Source organism: Hibiscus syriacus, unplaced genomic scaffold, assembly GCF_006381635.1.
Source record: "Hibiscus syriacus cultivar Baekdansim isolate YM2019G1 unplaced genomic scaffold, ASM638163v2 tig00001695_pilon, whole genome shotgun sequence".
Lineage (NCBI taxonomy): Eukaryota > Viridiplantae > Streptophyta > Magnoliopsida > Malvales > Malvaceae > Hibiscus > Hibiscus syriacus.
This window is the reverse complement of record NW_024061881.1, coordinates 215,188-239,005: the sequence shown is the minus strand read 5'-3', so window position 1 is coordinate 239,005 and position 23,818 is coordinate 215,188. Positions and strand designations below refer to the sequence as shown.

The 23,818-nt window shown below is 33.6% G+C and overlaps 1 protein-coding gene across 1 annotated transcript; it reads left to right on the top strand.

Moving 5' to 3' along the window:
• Positions 1–2,043: 2,043 nt before the first annotated feature.
• On the top strand, positions 2,044–15,777 carry LOC120131370 (probable LRR receptor-like serine/threonine-protein kinase At3g47570; the record flags this gene model as incomplete). Its single annotated transcript, XM_039148382.1, has 3 exons — positions 2,044–2,560; positions 14,428–14,859; positions 15,659–15,777. Coding segments are annotated over 3 exons (1,068 nt in total), but the record flags the coding sequence as incomplete, so codon positions are not given.
• Positions 15,778–23,818: the final 8,041 nt, after the last annotated feature.

The window sequence follows — 23,818 nt, the reverse complement described above, 5'->3', positions numbered from 1 at the left end:
GAAAAATTTAAATGGCTTAGGTTTTCTCAAAAGGTTATCTGGTTTGCTTCCAAACAGCCTTGGTAGTTGTGTAAGTCTAGAGTACCTGTACTTGGATGGCAATTTGTTTGAAGGGTCGATTCCTTTAACCTTGAGTTCACTGAGAGGTCTTCTGGCATTGGATGTATCTAACAAAAACTTTGAGGCCAGGTTCCAAATTTCTTGTGAGCTTTGGAGGATTAAAGCATTTAAATCTCTCTTTCAATGATTTCGCGGGAGTGATACCAAGTTAAGGGGTCTTTAAGGATTCATGTGCTACATTTGTTGAGGGTAACGACAAGCTTTGTGGAGGCATCCCTGAGTTAAACTTGTCCAGATGTAACTCAAAAACATCAATCAGAAGATCAAACACTTCCCTTAAACGAAAAATTACTATTGTTGAAAATGATTGTGCAAGTGGCACCGAAAGTTGCCACTTATCTCCACCGAATTGGAGTCAAAAAGGAAGATGAAATTGTTGAAAATGTGCAAGGGTAAATTACTAAATTTAGTCATTGTATTTTAGGATATTTATAAGATTAGTCCTTAAGCTTCAACTATAAATACCATGGCTCATTTAGCTTCAAAATCATCCCAAATCATTCTAGCTTTCTCCCAATACTAGAGAATTTAGAGAGTTTCTTGAGAGTTGTTTTCTCCTTTTTATCAAGAGAGAATTATCATTGTTTCTCCTTGGTAGATCGAAAGAAGTTGTAATTCCTATTTTCTCATAGTGAAATTCTTCTACCGTTGCCTATGGTTTTTACCCTATATTATTTAGGGGTTTTCCACGTAAATTTTGTGTCTATTTTATCTTCATTTTTATTTTCTCAAATTATCAGTTGTAATTTTTATCTATCCGATAGCCGTCTTTCGCAACAATTAGTATCCGAGCCAGATTTGAGTGTGTAATATATGCTTATTGTCTTTGTGGTTGCCACCAAAAGGTGGATCCTCCAACATAAGAAAGTAAGAAGGTATTACCCATTCTTTGAAGGTTCCAGAGAACTATTCACGATAGTGAAATAGTGGGAGTTATCCGTAATAGAAACTATGACAACGAAATTTGATATTGAAAAATTCAATGGGAGAAATTTCTCATTGTGAAAATTGAAGATGAAGACCATCCTGAGGAAAGACGGGTGTCTAGCAGCTATCAGTGAAAGGCCATAGATTTCACAGATGACAACAATGGATCGAAATGGACGGGAATGCCATGTCAAACTTTCATCTAGCATTAGCAGATGAAGTATTGTCAAGCATCGAGGAAAAAAAGACAGCTAAAGAGATATGAGATCATCTCACCAAATTGTACGAGGCCACATCGTTGCACAATAAAATTTTCCTTAAGAGGAAATTGTACACTTTCCGGATGCCAGAATCTACTTCAGTGACGGAGCACTTAAACACGCTGAACACTTTATTTTCTCAGCTTACATCTTTAAGATGTATAATAGGAGAACAAGAACGTGCTGAACTTCTACTTCAAAGTCTACCTGATTTGTATGATCAACTCATCATCAACTTGACAAACAGTAATGTCACCAGTCTAGTCTTCGATGACGTTGCAGCTGCTGTTCTACAAGAAGAAAATCGGCGCAAGAACAAGGAAGACAAACAAGTAATCTGCAACAAGCAGAAGCGTTGACAACGATGAGAGGGAGATCAACAGAACGTGGCCAAAGTAACAGTCACAAACATGGTAGATCGAAGTCAAGAAGCAAAAAAGAATTTAAAGTGCTACAACTGTGGAAAGAATGGTCACTTGAAGAATAGCACATGACTCTGGTTTTGATCAAACACTTCCCTTAAACTAAAAATTGCTATTGTTGTTGCGATTTTGGGAGTGACTCTGGTTTTGACTTGCCTCCTCATTGTGTTGTTTAGAAAGAAGAAAGAGCAGCGTCCAACGGCAGCTTGTGAAGAAAATTCCCTTTTACAGTTATCATACCAAGCATCCTAAGGGGGACTAATGGATTCTCCATGCAAAATTTTCTTGGTTCAGGAAGTTTTGGTTCTATATAAGGAATTCTTGAAGAGAGTGGAACACCTATTGCAGTAAAGGTGCTTAATCTTCTGAATCGTGGAGCTTCCAAGAGTTTCTTGGCTGAATGTGAGGCATTGAAGAACATTCGACATCGAAATCTTGTCAAGATATTAACAGCCGTTTCAAGTGTCGATTTTCAAGGTAATGATTTTAAAGCATTGGTTTATGAGTTCATGGCAAAAGGAAGTTTGGACGAGTGGCTGCATCCATCTATCAACATGATTGAATCGGATACTGTAAGAAATCTGAGCTTCTTTCAAAGAGTTAATGCGACAATAGATATTGCTCATGCACTGGAGTATCTGCACCATCATTGCGAGCTATCCATCATTCATTGTGATCTGAAGCCAAGTAATGTTTTACTCGATGAGGAAATGGTTGGCCATTTAAGTGACTTCGGCTTAGCAAAAATTCTTTCTGCTGATGGACCTACCTATTCTACTAATCAGTCAAGCTCCCTTGGATTAAGAGGAACTATTGGCTATGCTCCACCCGGTGAGTTCACTTTAGTCATTTCTTCTATTTTACAATCATTCTCTTACATACTTATCTTTTCGTAGCATAATCTAAAAAAAACATATAATCTCGAAGCAAATTTTCAGAGATTTAAAGTATGGACATGAAAGGCTTATCTTTATATTTTGCGCGGTATCTCCTTTTTTTATTTTTTCTCTCTGTAATTTTTGATACACAAATTGTAGAATATGGCATGGGATGTGAGTTTTCAACAAAAGGTGATGTGTACAGCTATGGCATTCTTTTGCTAGAGATGTTTACTGGAAAAGCCGACTCATGATATTTTCAAAGAAGGTTTCAACATTCACAACTTTGTTGTGGCAGCTTTGCCTGATCGAGTGACTGAGATTATAGATCCCATTCTTCTTCAGGAAAGAGCTATTCAAGGAACACTTGCAGATGTCACTCTCAATGATAGAATCTGCAACACTTGATTTCTATATTTGAAATAGGACTCGCTTGTTCTGCTGAATCATCTACTGAGCGGATGGACATGAGTGATGTCGTTTCCAAGCTTTGTTCTATTAGAGACATGCTTCTTCATCCAACTCCCATACATCGCTAGCACCAAACTTTATATGTTGCTCAATCAGCAGGTATACTATAACGTATTCTCATGTTGCGGCAAATATATTGCATTGTTCTTAACAAGATAACCAATCACTACATGACTTAAGACATAAAATTGCACACTTTTTCAGATAAATGCTTTATTCAAATGATTTTGGTTACATTCGACGAAATAAATCTGATTTAGACACTTTCTTGATTTCATATGTTGCAGGTACCTAAGGTGCCATAATATATATCGATGGAGTTGAGAGGCCTAGGTCAGGCAAAGTGCAGCTATTCTCTTTTATTCACATTGCATTTGGTACCTGTAGGACTACTGTTTTCTGCTAAGAAAACTCTGCTGTGAGAATAAATATCGTTATATAGTGTGTGTCTGTAATCTCTATGAAGCATAAATCACATCCTTCTGTGGATCAATAAATTAGAATATTGTTATGTAATCTCTATGAAGCATAAATCACATCCTTCTGTAATCTCGTTAGTGCAGATAATACTCGAGGATTTTGAATTGCGACCCTGCTGAGAGTCTCCCTATATCATTTTCTTATAGTACAAGAAATTAATGTTTTCTGAAACATTGACTGATAAAGGTGAAATGCAGACAAGAAATTACCCCAAGTAGACTCATTTATGGATAGTTGCATTAATAACCCTTTATGTATTATTTTTTCAATTAGATCCTATTTTATTAAATAAAAATAATATTTTTATAAATATATTTATTTCAGGACGGATCGTATCGGGGTCTGATTTTATCTCAAAAGGTCGGATCAGGTTCAACTCGGGTGAAGTCATCCCTAATCTCGGGTCGGATGAAAGATAAATATCTCCGGGTTGGGTCGGATCGGAATGACAGAAAACCTGACCCAACCCAACCCATACTAATCCCTAGATGGAGATATAAAAAAACATATGGAAGCATCCATGTTTACATTGAATTTGAAGCTATAATTCTTCTCTTATTTGTGGAAAAACGTACATTTTTCCATTTCTTTTCCATAAAGAAATTGCAGGGTAACTTAATTTAGACGTTCATAATTTACACAATAATGGTCAACGGGGGCTCCATAATTGTGACCCTGCTGCTCCATAGAATTTAGCTTCTCCTCGGCGTTTACTTCATAGTACAAGAAACTGACGTTTTCTGAAATATTTAGCTCAGTTATGGGGACAAAATGACCATAAGAACCAACCCTAAGTAGACGCATGAAATTAATGCAGATCCATGCAAATTGTAGCCACGTGACTTTTTAAAGTCCGAATACTTGAACCAATTGACGGGTGATAAAATATTCAAAAACAATTTATATAGGACTCTAATAAATTATATGCAAATAGTATTCACGTTGCTTTGTTAAGTTTTCTGATTACTACAAGTTATAAAATAGTCTCCGTATTATTTTATTGAGTCTTCGACTATTAAAAGTTACAAAATAGTCATCCAATTATTCATATGTTTCAAACTCATCATTTTTTATTAAAAAATTAATGGTCGTCAGAGCTAGATGTTGACCTGTTGACTAGGATCTGATAAAATCTAGTCTCATAATAGTTTGAGTTGTATTTTATAGATTGAATCTCCGTTTACAATATGTCATCGAGACATTGCTTGAAACATTATATCGTCGACCCATTGCTTGAAAGCAACGACAATGCTAGTAGGTATCATTAGAATATGATTTATTATATCAGTCAGCATGTTAACGTTCAGCTCAAATGACAACCAATTTTTTAACGAAAAATGACGATTTTGAAACATATAACATTATCTTGTTGAGAGGATTATTTTGTAACTTTTAATAGCCGGGGATTCAAAAAAATAATATTGTAATCTCGAGTGGACAAAGATAATGTTTTTTAATGTATAAGATCTTTTCTTAATAACTCAAAGATACATATTATTTTAAATAATTACAATTTTTACAATAATATCATTTTTCACCTCATAAAATTATAAATGATTAATATATTAAATATTAAAATTATAAAATAATTTTAACTATTCAAATATTTTACTAAATTAAACACATTCTATATAACGTTAACACATTAAATTTAAGCACATTCTATAGAACGTTAATACATTAAATTATTTTACTAAAATAATTATAAAATTTTATTTTATTTTTTTAAAAAATAATGGGTATGCAATTTTTTTATTTTTTTCCTTAACACATTAAATTAAATTTAATCATTTTTCTAAAAACTATAGAACGTTAATACATTAAATTATTTTACTAAAATAATTATAAAATTTTATTTTATTTTTAAAAAATAATGGGTATGCAATTTTTTTTATTTTTCCCTTAACACATTAAATTAAATATAACCATTTTTCTAAAAATAATGGGATGTACTTCGCCCCTATGGAGGCTTAATACATCTGCCCTTGAGTCAGAGGACTCAACAAAACAATACCCTATAATAGTAAAAAACTCAATAAAATAATATTCTATAGTTGAGAGACCATTTCCGTAATTTACCCAAATATTTAGTACAAAAAGTATGACCCAGTTATGAAGAAAAAATATTGACCATAAGAACCAAACCCAAGTAGACGCATGAAATTAATGCAGACCCATAGCCACATGACTTTCGAAGTCCGAAAACTTGAACCAATTGACGGGTGATAAAATATTCAAAACAATTTATATGCAAATCATATTTAGATTATAGAATATTGCTTTATTAATTTTTTTTGTTATTAAAAGTTATAAAATATTCTTTTAATTAGTTGTCATTTTATTGGCTCTCCGATTATTAAAAGTTACAAAATAATTATCTGACTATTTTATGTTCTAAACTCGTCATTTTTCATTAAAAAAAATAGTAATCTTCTGAGCTAGATGTTAACTTGTTGACTAGGATCTAATAAAACATGTTCCCATAATAGTTTGAGCCGTATTTTGTGGATCGAATCTCCGTTTACAATATGTAGTCAAGCCAGTGCTTGAAACATTATATCGTCGATCTATTGCTTGAAACCAACGACAATGCTAGTAGACGTCATTGAAATATGATTTTATTATATCGCAGTCAGTATATTAACGTTCAACTTAAACGACCATTAAATTTTTAACTAAAAATGATGAGACCTTGTTGAGAGGATAACCCCAAGTAGATTTTAAGTCCCTAAGAACCAACCCCAAGTTGACGCATGTAATTAATGCAGACCCATGCAAATTGTAGGCGAACAAAGAATTCAAAAACAATTTATATATACAGCACTCTGGTTCTTGTTGATGAACAATGAATTCTCAAATAAAAATCAATCTCAACAATTAAGAAATTGATTCAAGTTGATGGAGCTATCGAAAAAGCATCTGGTTTACTGTGAAGTTATAATTCTTCTTCTCTCATGCATCAACTTGCTTGGTTTAGCAACAGCAAGCCCTGTGTTTAGAGGAAATGAGACTGATCAACAAGCTTTACTCGAGTTCAAAGCCAAGATAACTGGTGACCAGCTCAGAATTATGGAGTCCTGGAATAGTTCCATCCACTTCTGTCAGTGGCGTGGTGTTACATGCGGTCGTAAACATCGGAGAGTCACCAAGTTGGAACTGCGATTCCTCGGACTCTCGGGATCTTTATCGCCATACATCGGAAATTTGAGCTTTCTCAGGGAGTTGAATCTCGAAGCCAACAGATTCTACAACCAGATTCCTCAAGAAATTGGTCGCTTAAGAAGACTGGAGATACTTCAACTGGCCAATAACTCCATTAATGGTGAAACTCCTTCCAACTTATCTGCTTGTTCTAAGCTTACATATGTTCATATGAGAGGCAACCAGCTAACAGGAGAAATACCATCTTTGCTGGGTTCCTTGTCAAACCTGCAAATTTTGAGTTTTAGAAACAATAGTTTGAGAGGAAGCATTCCACCTTCTTTAGCGAACTTGTCATCCCTCGAGGGTCTTGATTTGACGATCAATGGATTAACTGGAACTATACCTGAAGCTTTGGGGCAACTAACAAATCTTTCATATTTCGCTATAGGCGGAAATGCAATTTCAGGTATTCTTCCAGTTGCAATGTTCAATCTCTCAAACATGGTTACCTTTGATATTGGTCACAACAAGATTCTGTTGGATCATAAACTTGATCCATTATGGGAGCCTAAATCCAAACCCAAACTAAATTGATGTCATTACTTACATCATTTAATTAAAGATGTCATTGCTTACATCATTTAAGTAATGATGTCATTGCTTACATCAATTTAGTTAGGTGAGAGTTAGATATTTGTTGAATTTGTAATGATTTAAATTAGTTTATTTGTGTGGTGTAGGATTGTTCTTGAGTAGTAAAAATACCCCTCCCCATTTTAGTTTTAAGTATCAAGAAAAATTAAGAGCTTCTAAGTGAGTGAAGAAGCAAAGTCTTATAAGAGTGAGTTGTAGTTCTTGTTTTTGAGTGAGAGTACTCTTGTAATATTTGTTTGAGTTTCAATAAAAGTTGTTTGTGTGAGTGTTTTATTTCCAACAAAGTGGCATCAGAGAGAGTTGGAAAGATCGAAGGTCTCGACGAGAGGAATACGACGCCGCCAGAATTTTCTCAATCTGAGTTCTGACGCACCGCCACGCACCGCCGGAAGACTACTGCCAAAAAATCGAGTTGACTCACCGAGTTGAGCCGATTCAGCCGAGTTGGAGCCCTTGACCGAGTTGTCCAAGTCCCTCCAAAGTTTTTTTTTCATCGTTCTGGATTCATCCGTGCAATCGGATTTTACAAAATCTCATTATATTGAGAGATATGGCAAATGGTATGGCACCATTCCAAGTTCCGACACTCAACAACAACAACTACGACAATTGGAGTATCAAAATGAAGGCACTTCTTGGATCACAAGATGTGTGGGATATCATAGAGAAAGGCTATAATGAGCATGCGGATGATGATGTTTTTGCTACTCTTACACCAGATCAAAAGACAACTTTGAAGGATTCAAGAAAGAGAGACAAGAAGGCTCTCTACCTCATCTATCAAGCATTAGATGATGATGGTTTTGAAAAGATTTCAAGTGCAAGCTCTAGCAAGGAAGCGTGGGAGAAGCTGCAAACCTCTTACAAAGGATCCGAGCAAGTGAAGAAGGTTCGTCTCCAAACATTGAGAGGTGAATTCGAATCCTTAAACATGAAAGCATCTGAGTCTATTTCAGATTATTTCTCAAGAGTAGTAGCTGTTTCTAATCAATTAAAAAGAAATGGTGAAAGTTAGACGATGTGAGGATAATAGAGAAGATACTCCGTTCGTTGGATCCCAAATTTGAGCACATCGTCGTGACGATTGAAGAAACTAAAGACTTGGAAGAAATGAAGATCGAACAGCTCCAAGGATCATTGCAAGCATACGAAGAGAAGCATAAAAAGAAGCATGAGTTTACTGAGCAACTCCTCAAGCTGCAACTCAAGGATATGCATGAGAGCCAACGCAATGATAGAAACCAACGTGGCCAAGGCAGAGGTAGAGGCCATGGACGAGGTGGAAGTCGAGGTCGTGGACGAGGCTGGAATTACAATAATAACAATTCCAACAACAACTATGAGAAAGGAGAAAGCTCAACACGAGGCCGTGGAAGAATTAATCCAAACTCAAAGTATGACAAATCTCAAATTCGATGTTATAATTGTCAAAAATTTGGGCATTATGCTTCAGAATGTAGAGCTCCCAACAACAAAATTGAGGAGAAGGCCAATTACGTGGAGGAAAAGACAGATGGCAAAGAAACTCTTCTTCTAGCACGAAAGGAAACTGATGGTGTCCAAGCAAATTCCTGGTATCTTGACAGTGGTGCAAGCAATCACATGTGTGGAAGGAAAGACATGTTTGTGGAGCTAGACGAGTCAGTAAGTGGAAATGTTTCGTTTGGAGATGATTCCACAATAGCAGTGAAAGGGAGAGGTAACATTCTTATCCGTTTGAAAGATGGGAGACATCAATTTATTTCAAATGTCTACTATGTGCCCAATATGAAAAGTAACATTTTAAGTTTAGGGCAACTGGTAGAGAAAGGTTATGATATTCATATGAATAATTATAATCTTTCTATAAAAGATGATAAGAATAACTTCATTGCTAAAGTGCCGATGTCAAAGAATAGAATGTTCTTGATCAACATACAAAATGATGTTGCAAAGTGCCTGAAAGCTTGCTACAAAGATGCATCATGGCTTTGGCATCTTCGATTTGGGCATCTCAATTTTGGAGGTCTAGAGCTATTATCTAAGAAGGAGATGGTGAAAGGACTACCTCACATCAACCATCCTGACCAACTCTGTGAAGGGTGTCTAGTCGGGAAACAATTCAGGAAAAGCTTTCCAAAGGAGTCAGAGACAAGAGCTAAGAAGCCACTTGAGCTCATCCATACGATGTGTGTGGACCGATCAAGCCAAGCTCTCTCGGTAACAATAACTATTTTCTTCTCTTCATTGATGATTTTTCAAGAAAAACCTGGGTATATTTCTTGAAACAGAAGTCAGAAGTTTTTGAAGTCTTCAAGAAGTTCAAAGCAGCAGTGGAGAGAGAAAGCGGTAGAAAGATCAAAGCCATGAGATCCGATCGAGGTGGAGAATTTACTTCCAGGGAGTTTCAAGAGTTCTGTGAAGCAAATGGAATTCGTCGACCAATGACAGTTCCTAGATCCCCCCAGCAAAATGGTGTGGCAGAAAGAAAGAATAGAACAATCCTCGACATGGCACGAAGCATGCTCAAAAGCAAGAAACTACCCAAAGAATTTTGGGCGGAAGCAGTATCGTGTGCAGTCTACTTGTCAAATCGATCTCCAACAAGAAGTGTATGGGGAAAGACACCGCAAGAGGCATGGAGTGGAAGAAAGCCTGACATTTCCCACTTGAGAACCTTTGGAAGTATAGCCCATGTTCACGTACCAGACGAGAGAAGAACGAAGCTTGATGATAAAAGCGAGAGTTTTATCTTCATCGGCTATGATGCTAATTCGAAGGGCTACAAGTTGTACAATCCAGACAATAAGAAGTTTGTGATTAGTCGAGATGTGGTCTTCAACGAAGAAGGAGAATGGGATTTTAACTCTCATACAGATGACTTCAATTTCTTTCCTCAGTTTGAAGAAGATGAGCAGACAATGAGGGAGCAACTAGATGAATCTCAACAAGAGCTTGCAACTCCACCCACTTCACCAACATCAACCACTCAAGGAGACTCATCACCTTCATCATCGTCAAGTGGGAGTCAAAGTGAAAGAGTTGTGCAACGCACAAGAAGCCTTAGAGATCTCTATGAGGTAACTGAACGACAAGATAATCTTACATTATTTTGTTTGTTTGCCGATTGTGAACCAGTGAGCTTTCAAGAAGCGGTACAAGAAAAGAAATGGAGAGATGCGATGGACGAAGAAATCAAGGCTATCGAGAAGAATGACACATGGGAACTTACCTCACTTCCCAAGGGACATAAGGAGATAGGTGTCAAATGGGTGTACAAAACAAAGCAAAACGCCAAAGGAGAGATTGAAAGGCACAAGGCGAGGCTAGTTGCTAAAGGCTATAGTCAAAAGGCTGGAATTGACTATGATGAGGTATTTGCTCCTGTTGCTCGATTGGAGACTATCAGACTAATCATTTCTTTGGCAGCTCAAAACAAGTGGAAGATACAACAGATGAATGTAAAGTCCGCCTTCCTAAATGGAGTTCTTGAAGAGGAACTTTACATTCAACAACCATCAGGCTATGAAGTCAAAGGGCATGAAGACAAGGTGTTGAAGTTGAAGAAGGCTCTTTACGGGCTAAAACAAGCCCCAAGGGCATGGAATAGCCGAATCGACAAGTACTTCCAAGAGAATGGCTTCAACAAATGTCCCTACGAGCATGCTCTATATATCAAGATCAAAGATGAAGATATTTTGATCGTGTGCCTCTACGTGGACGATTTGATCTTCACTGGAAGCAACCCAAGCATGTTTAATGAATTCAAGGATGTGATGATGAAAGAATTCGAGCTGACAGACATGGGGCTCATGGCGTACTACCTTGGCATTGAAGTTAAGCAACAAAATGATGGAATTTTCATTTCACAGGAAAGCTATGCAAAGGAGATACTGAAGAAGTTCAAGATGGAGAACTGTAAGCCAATAAGCACACCGGCAGAATACGGGATCAAGATGACCAAACATGAAGAAGGCGAAAGTGTAGATCCAACATTCTTCAAAAGTTTGGTAGGAAGTCTACGCTATCTAACTTGCACGAGACCCGATATTCTTCACGCAGTTGGATTGGTTAGTCGCTACATGGAATCCCCAACAACCACCCATTTTAAAGCCGCAAAGAGAATTCTTCGCTATCTGAAAGGTACAATTGACTTTGGCTTGTTCTATTCAGTTTCTAATGATTACAAGCTTGTTGGATATAGCGACAGTGATTGGGGTGGAGACATAGATAATCGAAGGAGCACTACTGGATTCGTATTTTTCATGGGAGATATTGCATTCACATGGATGTCAAAGAAACAACCGATTGTCACATTATCCACTTGTGAAGCGGAATATGTTGCTGCTACCTCATGTGTTTGTCATGCAATTTGGCTTAGAAATCTATTGAAGGAGATTGGTTTGATACAAGAAGAGCCTACCAAGGTTTGTGTCGACAACAAGTCAGCCATTGCCTTAGCGAAGAATCCAGTATTTCATGATCGAAGTAAGCACATTGATATTCGCTACCACTATATAAGGGAGTGTGTTGCAAGAAAAGATGTGGAAGTTGAATATGTGAAGTCACAAGATCAAGTTGCTGATATTTTTACCAAGCCACTGACCAGCGAAGACTTCTTAAGATTAAGGAACCTACTAGGGGTCACGAGATCAAGTTTAAGGGAGGGTGTTGGATCATAAACTTGATCCATTATGGGAGCCTAAATCCAAACCCAAACTAAATTGATGTCATTACTTACATCATTTAATTAAAGATGTCATTGCTTACATCATTTAAGTAATGATGTCATTGCTTACATCAATTTAGTTAGGTGAGAGTTAGATATTTGTTGAATTTGTAATGGTTTAAATTAGTTTATTTGTGTGGTGTAGGATTGTTCTTGAGTAGTATAAATACCCCTCCCCATTTTAGTTTTAAGCATCAAGAAAAATTAAGAGCTTCTAAGTGAGTGAAGAAGCAAAGTCTTATAAGAGTGAGTTGTAGTTCTTGTTTTTGAGTGAGAGTACTCTTGTAATATTTGTTTGAGTTTCAATAAAAGTTGTTTGTGTGAGTGTTTTATTTCCAACAGATTCAGGGTACTCTTCATTCTGACTTAGTAATCAATATGCCGTATGTTGAGTTCTTTTCCATTCAGGGGAACCAAATTTCAGGAGAGATCCCTGTTTCAATATCCAATGCCTCGAATATGAATATTCTTCAACTTTCGAGTAACAAACTCGGTGGATATGTGCCGTCGTTAGAAAAGCTGAATAGACTATCTAGATTGCGGCTATTCGAAAACCATCTGGGGAATGGGAGAGAAGGTGATTTAGACTTTCTCTGCACTTTAGTCAATAGTACCAAACTAGAACATCTATACATAAGCGCCAATAATTTTGGAGGGGAACTTCCTAGATGCATTAGCAACTTTTCGAGAACCCTTTCTCATTTTGTAATTGATGCAAACATGATAAGTGGAAGAATCCCAAATGGGATTGTAAATCTCATCTATTTGGAGCTGCTATTTCTGTCAAACAATCAACTATCAGGTCCCATTCCCTTTGATATTGGGAGACTTCAGAAGCTACAAAGATTTTTCTCTGAGAATAATCTTCTCTCTGGTACTATTCCTCATTCGATTGGAAATATTTCAGTGTTAGCTGAACTTGATTTACATTCAAACAATCTTCAGGGAAGCATTCCTTATCATCTAAGTAAGTGCCAAAATTTAGTTGGGATAAGTCTTTCTTATAACAATCTTAGTGGACAAATCCCCCCTCAAGTACTTGTGCTCCCATCCATGTCCATTATATTAGACTTATCATCAAACTATTTGACTGGTGGCCTTCCTGTTGAAGTAGAAAAACTGAAAAGTCTAACTGAATTCCGTGTTTCTCAAAATAGATTATCCGGTTTGCTTCCGAGCAGCATTGGTAGTTGTGCAAGTCTGGGGTACTTGTTCCTGGATGGCAATTTGTTTGAAGGGCCCATTCCTTCATCTTTGAGTTCATTGAGAGCTCTTGTGGCCTTGGATGTATCTGACAATAAACTTTCAGGTGAAGTTCCAGAATTTTTTGTGCGATTTAAGTCGTTGAAGTATTTAAATCTTTCTTACAATGAATTCGAGGGAATGATACCAAGCGAAGGAGTCTTTAAGAATGCAAGTGCTACCTTTGTAGAGGGAAACAACAGGCTTTGTGGAGGCATTCCCGAGTTACATTTGTCAAGATGTAACTCAAAAACATCATCAAACACTTCTCTCAGAGTAAAAATTGCAATTATTGTCGTGACCCTGGCAGTGATTTCGGCTCTCACTTGTCTCCTCATCTTGTGGTTTAGAAAGAAGAAAGAGCAGCCACAACAACTTGTGCAGAAAATTCTCTTTTACAGCTATCATACCAATGCATCCTAAGGGCTACTGACGGATTCTCAACGCAAATATGCTTGGTTCTGGAAGCTTCGGTTCTGTATACAAAGGAATTCTTGAAGAGAGTGGAGCAGTTATTGCCGTAAAGGTGTTTGATCTTCTGAATCGTGGAGCTTCTAGGAGTTTCCTGGCTGAATGTGAAGCCTTGAAGAACATTCGACATCGGAATCTTGTCAAGGTACTAACAGCCATTTCAGGTGTCGTTACAAAGGCAATGATTTTAAAGCCTTGGTTTACGAGTTCATGGAAAATGGAAACTTGGAGGATTGGCTGCATCCATCCCCATGAATGGACCGGAGACAGCTAGAAACTTGAACTTTTCCAACGAGTAAGTGTGGCCATAGATATTGCCCATGCACTCGAATATCTGCACCATCGTTGTGAAACATCGATCATACATTGTGACCTCAAGCCTAGCAATATTCTACTCGATGCAGAAATGGTTGGCCATGTAGGTGACTTTGGCTTGGTGAAAATTGTTTCTGAAGACACGCTCAACTATTCTACTATTCAATCAAGCTCCCTTGGATTAAGAGGAACTATCGGTTATGCTCCACCTGGTATGTTCACTTTTTTAATTTATTCCATTATTTAAAAGAAAAAGATATTAAACTAAAAAGTAGGTTTCTCTATATTTTCTCTGCAATTATTTCTATATTTAATTTTTGATGATTTAATCGTAGAATATGGCACGGGAAGCGTGTTGTCAACAAAAGGTGATGTCTATAGCTATGGCATACTCTTGCTAGAGATGTTTACGGGGAAAAGGCCGACTGATGAAAGGTTTAAAGAAGGTTTAAGTATCCGCTACTTTGTTGAGGCAGCATTGCCCGAACGATTGATTGAGATCGTAGATCCCATTTTTCTTCAAGAGAGTGTAAGACAAGGAACACTCCCAAACATCACTCTCAATGAAAACAGCGAGGGAAATGACAAACATCTTCAGTGCCTGAATTTGATAATGGAAATAGGACTTACTTGTTCTGCTGAATCACCGAGTGAGCGGATGAACATGTGTGATGTTGTTACCAAGCTTTGTTCTATCAGAGACAAGTTTCTCCGTTCGACTCGATTACATCATGGGATTCAAACTTCAAAAGCTGTTCAATCAGCAGGTAATGTTGTCTTATTATCTGAACAAACATGAAACCATTTCATCATTCGAGGCAGATTTCGTATACTTTTGAGATAATCGTTGTCTTTAGATATATGAAGAAGTAAAAGAGATTTCCATGTCTGCAAGTTGCAGGTATCTAAGGTGCCGGATCGATGAACTTGAGAGGCATAGGTCATACAAGGTGTTGGCTTGTCTCTTTCGTTCACATTCTATATGGTATTATCAGGTCTCCTAAAAACACACTGTTTTGAGGAAAGAGAATAATTATGTAATATTTACTGTTTCCCACCAAGAATGTCAGTGTAATTTGTATTCATGTTTTGTTTCTCTCTTTGCATAATGAACTACTGGATTGTCGTCAGATCAGAATTCATGATACTGCAAACATGCTGTGTTAAGATATATATGATGTCCCAGACAAGTCTCTGCAGACAATCAGTTTTTGAAAGCATAAAATTATACCGAAACATATCATTTCTTGATAATAAGTTGGTGCAGTGTTGATACTTTAACATGGATTTTGCAATGTTGTCTTGTATAAATACAATTATATACAAGGTTGATATATATTAGACCGACCCAAACCAAACCACATACGCCTCTAATGTAAGCCTAAGGTGGGGCATTTGTTAAAAAGGTATATAAAATACAATTTCCATGCAATGTTTTGACACATATAAAGATTCAAAAACCTTTCTCCCATCAATAATTTGATTTCCTCCTAGCTCCAAGATTACCTTCCCAGCCCACTTCATCTTCTTGGCTTGTTCTTTTCCTTGTTTCTTCTATAATTCCAGTCTTTGTAAGTTCTTCCTATAACGAGTACACGCCTACAATGCCGAGCCCCTTGTCCCTTTCCGAGCAAACCCACTCGGATTCGTCACCTCGTCCCCGTCCAATCGTCGTACGTCATTGAGGGTAATCTCGATTCTCTTTTCTGTTTATTCTACATCGTTTTGGCTGGATTATTACGCTGATATGGTTTGATTGTGGTAAGTTGAAGCTTCTGGAGTGATCGGTCGTCGTCCCTGACCCTTTTGCCCGTCGCACACACCGCCACATGTCATCTTGGTGCGTGGGACTGCTTCACCGGTCGAATTATCTAGAAATTGAGTCAACTCGTACTGAGTTGACTCAAATCGAATCGAGTTAACTCGAACCAATTTGAGTCAACCTGAATCGATTTGGATCGTTGACTTTTACTAAACTATTGACTTTGACCCAGACTGTTGATTTTAACTTTAACCAAAAAGTCGAAATTTTCGAAAAATCATATTTTATGTTTTTTGACATCATGAGTCCGAATCTAAAGTATGTTTTTTCAAATTCTAACTCGAAAGTCTCCGAATCAAACGCTAAACCTCAGGCATGCAAATGTATTTAATTATTTTACTTAATTGCATTTAATATAAGGTTAAGTATTGGTTTATGGCGTTGTTTATTTAAGGTACTCTAGACTCTTCTGACCGCTCGTCAGCTCGACCCAACTCCTCTCGATCCGTCCGACCGCGTGAGCCCGTGATTTCTTGTATAGTCATGTGATCTATGTAAATGCTTAGATTTGATTATTTATTTCAATGGTAACCTGAATTCGTTATGGTTTAGGGTCAAGTACTTTTGTAGAACGTAACGATGTTGGTGTTTAGTAGACCTTCTAGACTGATATTTTTTAGGTGTGTTCCTTGTGTGCTATATAAATCTTTTATCTTTAATGAAATATGATGGGTTACCTACGTTGATTTATAAACGTTTTACTTGTTCGATATCATATTTTTCTAATTTACTGATTATGAATTATGTTTGTCCGATACATGTTCTATGGTTATTTTGTCGAAATTCAAGCAAGCAAATATCGAAATTCAAGATCGATCAAGCAAGACATAACCAATTAGGTGTAAATCAACCAAGTCATTTCAATCATCCATCAAATTTCAAAGAATTCAAGACTTAGTTCCTCATGGGTTCACTAATTTAATAGTAAAAAATTTAATATAATAATACACTATAATTGGGAGATCATTTGCGTTATTTACTCATAGTTATAAAAAGTTTGTAACTTCTTTTGCAAGTCTATATATATAACAATCACTATCTAGGGGTGTAAAAAGCTGACTCTCCCTATAAAACAAGCTAAAACTGACTTGAGTCAAAACTATTTTTGACTTGCGCTATGGAGATCCGAAACTGACTCGAGTCAGAACTAGTGTTGACCTAAACCCGAATTGGACCTGGAAATTGTAGATCTGAACCCATCCTGCACCCGACCTGAGAACGACCTGAACCCGAATTGAACCGAAAATATGATACACAAACCCGAACTGCATCTGACTGATATGAACCCGAACCCGAGATTGACCTGGTAAATAACTGATATTACCCTACCTGTTTTCAACATGATCTATTATGAACCTGACCTGTAATTGACTCAACCTGTAAATGATCTGACATATTGTTGAACTGATATGATATTTACCTGACTTATAAGTAATAAATTACAATTAATATAATTATGTTATTTTAAATTTATAATAAACTTATGATAATTAAATTAATATGATTACTTTTTGAAATTTAGTTTTTATATTAATTATAATTTGTATATTATAAATTTGGTTTTTATATTAATTCCAATTCTTTACATTATTTATAATTCTTATATTATAAATTTTATTTATAATCATTAAATTAAATTTAGTTATTATCTTATTCAACATGATTTTATTAGATTATATAAATTGAATTAAAATATTCATAAATCTAATTTGCTTTTAATGTGAAAATTGATTAATAATTTAAGTATAACTTATTTTAAAATTTTAAAATAAATATATATAAGATGAAATGATGAACTTATTAAAGATTTGAAACTTGAATAACATAACAAATACTAAAACAAAAAAATATAAATGAATATGTTAATTTTATCCCACTTGAATACACTAAAATTACAATAAAATTAACTAAACAAAATAAATTTATGTTAAAATAAAAGTCTAACTTTACTACCAGAAATATCATCATCGAGCCTTTATACCTAAATGTTGCCAACATGTTTAATTATGAGCCACTTTCTAGTTTTAAAAGCCAAAATGCCACCAACATAATTTAAAATGAGTAACTATTTAGATAAGAATTTACAAGGTACAAAAATTGGTTTAAGTCATACCAACAACAATAATTTACAAGGCACAGAGAGTAATAGACAGCAACAACTGGCAAGCATCACTGTATCAATTCAGCAAGCATCATTGCATCAATTCAGCAAGCATCCTGCATTCAGAAAGCATACAATCAGTGGTAAAGCCAAAGGGATTTCGATAGCCAACAGTGCCAAACATTTCCGACTTTACCAAACCCTTACAAATATCAAGTAGAATCAAGCAATATCAAACAGAAGCAAACAATATAAAACATAATCAAGCAATATCAAGCAGAATCAAGCACCAACTATTGCTTCTTGTAAGGCACTCTAAAAAATAGAATTATTAATGAACTATTTGAAACTTTTATTAAATAAACATAATAAATATAAAATATTAAGTTACCTTTGAAGGGAAGAAACTTGACGAAATCTCCAATTCCAATGGTTTCAGTAACCATTAGACACCCTAAAAAATTAAAAGAAAAATTAAAATAATTAATAAACAATTTGAAATATTAATGACATTAACATAAAAAAACAATTTGGCATACCTTTACATAGAAGACTCATTAAGCACAACAAGGTATTCTTCATCCTTATCTTCCGACTCAAAACCATACAACCAATTACGGGTTGTTACAAAAATCTCAACATTTTAAGGTAAGAGTTTAGGTCTTAATTTGTTCAAAATTCGACCCCCATACTAAAGGACGTTTCAGATGCAACTAGAGTAATTAGAATAGCCAATATATCTCTAGTCATGAGATAAAGTACTGGATATGAAATAATTTGATTTTTCCAATACTCTAAAATATCAAAGTCAGCTTCTCCAGTATGAGGGACAAGGGGTAAACTGATGTAAGAATCAACATCAGATCGTTCACTCCTTGAAGTAGCTAAATTGGCATCAAAATTCTGAAAAATAAAAGACAAAAATTAGTAAATGAAAACAATATATAAATAAGATAAAATTCAACTCAAAATTGTAATAACTAAACTGAAATAGATATGATTTTATAAATGTTCGAGGCCGATTGGAACTTGAGTCACTTCTGCCTAAAGATGTGTTACTTTGAACAGAAGAAGAAGAGGAAAAACCACAAGGTGCATTTTTTTTGAATAAAATACATATAACTCAATAAACTCATTATAAATGAGACTTACTCTCTGTTGAACCTCATCCTCAACATAAAAAATATTGTACAACTCTTTCAGAATTTGTAATTTATATCGAGGATCAAGTAAAACAGTAAAAAATAGAATCATTGAGTGATTAGACTAATATTTCTCATATAGTTCAAGCATGGGTCCTACCATTGCAGAAATACCTTCATATGGATCATTATGAGCATCACACAATAATTTTTCAATTGAAACAACGTTAGCCAAATACAAGTTAGAAGTGGGATACTTAGAACCAGAGAACAAAGTAGTAATTTCATAAAAAGGCTCAAGAAAATCACAGATTGTTTGAACAATTTCCCACTCATGATCAGTAATGAAATCCAACTCATTTTCCCTATTAATAAACAAGTTAATTGCTAATCTATCCTCAAGTGCCCTATGAATCATCAAGTAAGTAGAATTTCATCGAGTTGAAACATCTAATACTAACTTACCAAAGAAAGAAGAATCACAGTCTTTAACATCTAGTTCAAATGCACAAAGTCAGTAGTCAGAAGAATCAATAAACTTAACAATCTCACGCAGTTTAATAACAGAAGAATAAATTACATTCAAACCTTTTTGAACTATCGAGTTCAAAATGTGGGCAACACACCTTATATGGAAGTACTTACCATTGCAGGGAAGAGGAGAAATGACATTCAAATCATCTTTCAGTCTCCTGACCATTTTATTATTTGTAGAAACATTATCAAGTGTAATGGTAAATGTTTTTTTTTCAAGACCCCACTCACATATCATCTTTTTAATAAACTTAAAGATTGACTCACCATCATGAAGAGGAGGAAAATGATAAAAATTAAGTATTTTAGACTGAAGTTTCCAGTTATTATCAACATAATGAGCAGTAAGAGCAAAATAAGAACGTGAAGTGCAGACAGACCAACCATCACATGTAAAACAAACACGACTTGAAATAGTATGCATTGAATCAAGTCGCAATTTTTTATGATTTTCATGCTCCAACATGCAATACTTAGTAACAATATACCTAGATATATCCTCAACAGAAGAATTAAGGTAATGATGCAAATCCCTAAGTTTTTCATGCTCAACAATACTATATGCATAACCATGACACAAAATAGCCACAGTAAACAATTCACAATATTTGTTTTGATCAAAAGAACTTACCAAAGCAGATTTTCAACAAGATATTCCTTATACGATTGGCATTTCTCAGTATGCCTTCTAGGGTTAGATGTACCAATATAAGAATAAGCTTTATACCTTTTATTTTTGCAATACTTACACTCGGCATAAACAGAACCATCGACAGATTTGATAAAGGTGTAATGCTCCCAAATAGGAGAAGTTCTTTTCCCGAACTCGGCTGAACATTTAGCCTTCCTCTTAGATGATTTATTGATATCAACTGCTTCTGACAGTAGATCATTTACATCACCTTGTAAAAAAACCAGAGTTAGTATACAAAATTAATTTTTTAAATATATATATATATATATATATATATATATATATATATATATATATATATATATATATATATATATAAAGCATGTACAAAAAAGGAATGGACAGTTTACCTCTTTCAGAATGTTCTTCATTTGATCTGTTGGGTTTTCTCCTATAAAAAAAAATAAAGAATATATTAATTTGAATATTAAAATAAAAAAAAAGAATGAAAAATACATGGATAATTCAACTCGTAAGACAAACTATCCATGAAACCGTAGAAAAAATAAAGGTTTCAGATAGTTTAGATTCAGATTTGGATTTGGGTTCGGATTTGGATTCAAATTCGGGTTTAGATTGGGTTCGGGTTTGGATTCGGGTTCGGGTTCAGGTTTTGGGTTTGGGTTTGGTATCAGGTTCGGGTTCAGGTTTGGGTTTGGTTTTAGGTTCAAGTTCGAGTTTGGGTTTAGGTTTGGTTTCAGGCTTAGGTTTGGGTTTGAGTTTGGGTTTTGGTTCGAGTTAAGGTTAAGGTTAGAGAAGATGAACAGTGGTGGGTTTGATCTAAACAAACAGTTTGAGTTTCGATTTTTGGTGTTTGTAGGGATCAAATAAGGGTTTTGGGATGAACATAGATAAATTGATGTTTGGGTTTGGTGTTTAATCGAAAAAAATAAGTTGGTTTTAAGTTTTGGGTGTTTGTAAGGGTTTGGGGAAAAACACAGATGAACAAGGGTTTAACTTTAGGGTGTTTGATCATAAAAATAGGAATGAGTTTAGGTTTTGGTGTTTGTGAATATCAAATAATGGTTTGGGGAAGAACTGGGATGAACACGGATGAACAATGGTTGAATTTTCTGGTGTTTGATTGAAAAAACACGAAATGGTTTGGGTTTTGGTGTTTGTGAAGATCAAATGAGGGTTTTTGAGATGAACAAGGGTTGAAATTTTGGGTGTTTGATAAAAAAAATAAAATGGTTTGGGTTTTGGTGTTTGTGAATATCAAATGAGGGTTTTTGGGATAAACACAGATGAAAAAAATATGAACATGGATGAATTTCTAGAGAGAAGTCAGAGAATTTTGATAGAATCGGAGAGTTAAATAGAGCAAAATAACAAAATGAGAAAAAAAGAAAGGAAAATGACTGAAAAATGATTTTTTTGCCTTTTATACGGGTTCGGTTGGGTTTTGACCCGCGTGTTTTTTAACTTTATTTGGTATTGTAACGTTGTCTCCTAGTTTTAAATTTTTTTCAATTTAGTCCAAATTTAATGATGCAATATATTAATTTAAGCTTCATATTTAAAATTTGTTCAATTTAGTCCAAATTTAATGTTACAATTTATTAATTTAAGCTTCATATTTAAAATTTGTTCAATTTGATCCTTATATATTTTCCATTTCTTTCAATTAATATATATGTTTATATTTATAAATTAATATACAAGTTATATATACTAATGAACTATATAATATATAGTTTATATATACTATATAATTTATATATACCACCATATAGTTTATATATACTAGATAGTTTATATATACTAATGAACTATATAATATATAGTTTATATATACCATATACTTTATATATATAGTTTTTATATATAGCTCATATGTAAACTATATAGTATATAATAACTATATAGGTAGTATATACTATATAAATATTTTATTAATTAATGTATTCAACTATATAGTATTCATACATATAATATATACTTTGAATTTTTATAGTATAAATTATATAAGTATAAATTATATTATATAATATATAAATATCAACTATAGTATATAATATATAAATATCAACTATAGTATATAGTTTATATATAAAATATAGTTTATATAGTTTTTATATATAGTTCATATGTAAACTATACTATATAGTATATATAATTTATATATATAATATATAATATATAAATATCAATAGTATATAAATATAAACTATAGTTTATAGATATAGTATATACTATATAAATAGTTTATATAGTTCACTAATAAACTATATATATAATTCATATGTAAACTATATAGTTTATATATAATAATGTAGACTATATATATTATATAGTATATAAATATCAACTATAGTATATAGTTTATATATAAATTATAATTTATATAATTTTTATATATATATAGTTTTTATATATAGTTCATATGTAAACTATATAGTATATATAGTTTATATATGTACTATATACTATAAAAATAATTTATATAGTTCGTTAATAAACTATATATATAGTTCATACGTAAACTATATAGTTTATATATATAGTTCATATGTAAACTACTAAACTATATATATTATATAGTTAGTTTATATATAGAGTTTATATAGTTTATACATATAGTTCATATGTAAACTATATAATATATATAATTTACATATAGTATAAGTTAGTATATATTGTTTATATATAGTTTAAATACTATTATCTATAAACTATATAGTTTATATATAATTCCATAAATTAATCCTAAATCATAAACCCTAAACCTTAAACCCTAACCCCTAAACCATTTATACTATATATATAAACTATATAATTTATGTTAATAAACTACATAATTTATACATAGTATATATTATTTATAATTATATGTAATATATAAATATAAATTGTATAGTTTATATATAATTCATTTATAATTTATATATAAACAATATAATTTATATTAATAAATTATGTAGTTTATATATAGTTCAATAGTTCATATATAAATTATATAATTTATCCATGGTCTATATAGTTTATACATAATATATATATATATATAGTATATAATAATATAAATATAAACTATATAGTTTATATATATATATATATATAATATATATATATATATATATATATACTTTATATATAAACTATATAGTTTATAATATATATATATATATATATATATTATAGTTGTTTCAATTTTTTCTCAACTTTTGAAATGAATGCGATTAGTCCATTTTACATATTTCTTCACATTTTACAATCATTTGATTTGATCCCTTGTGTTGTTTAATTTATTTAAATTTTATTTGTAATTTCATATTTGTTCAATTTAGTCCTTAAAATTATATTTGCATTTAAAATTGGCCCATACTTATTACTTATTTATATTTTTTAATTGCCTCATAACTTTTTTTCATAAAATTGATCCATGATTATTTATTTTCTTATTAATTTACTCTAAATCATATACAATTAC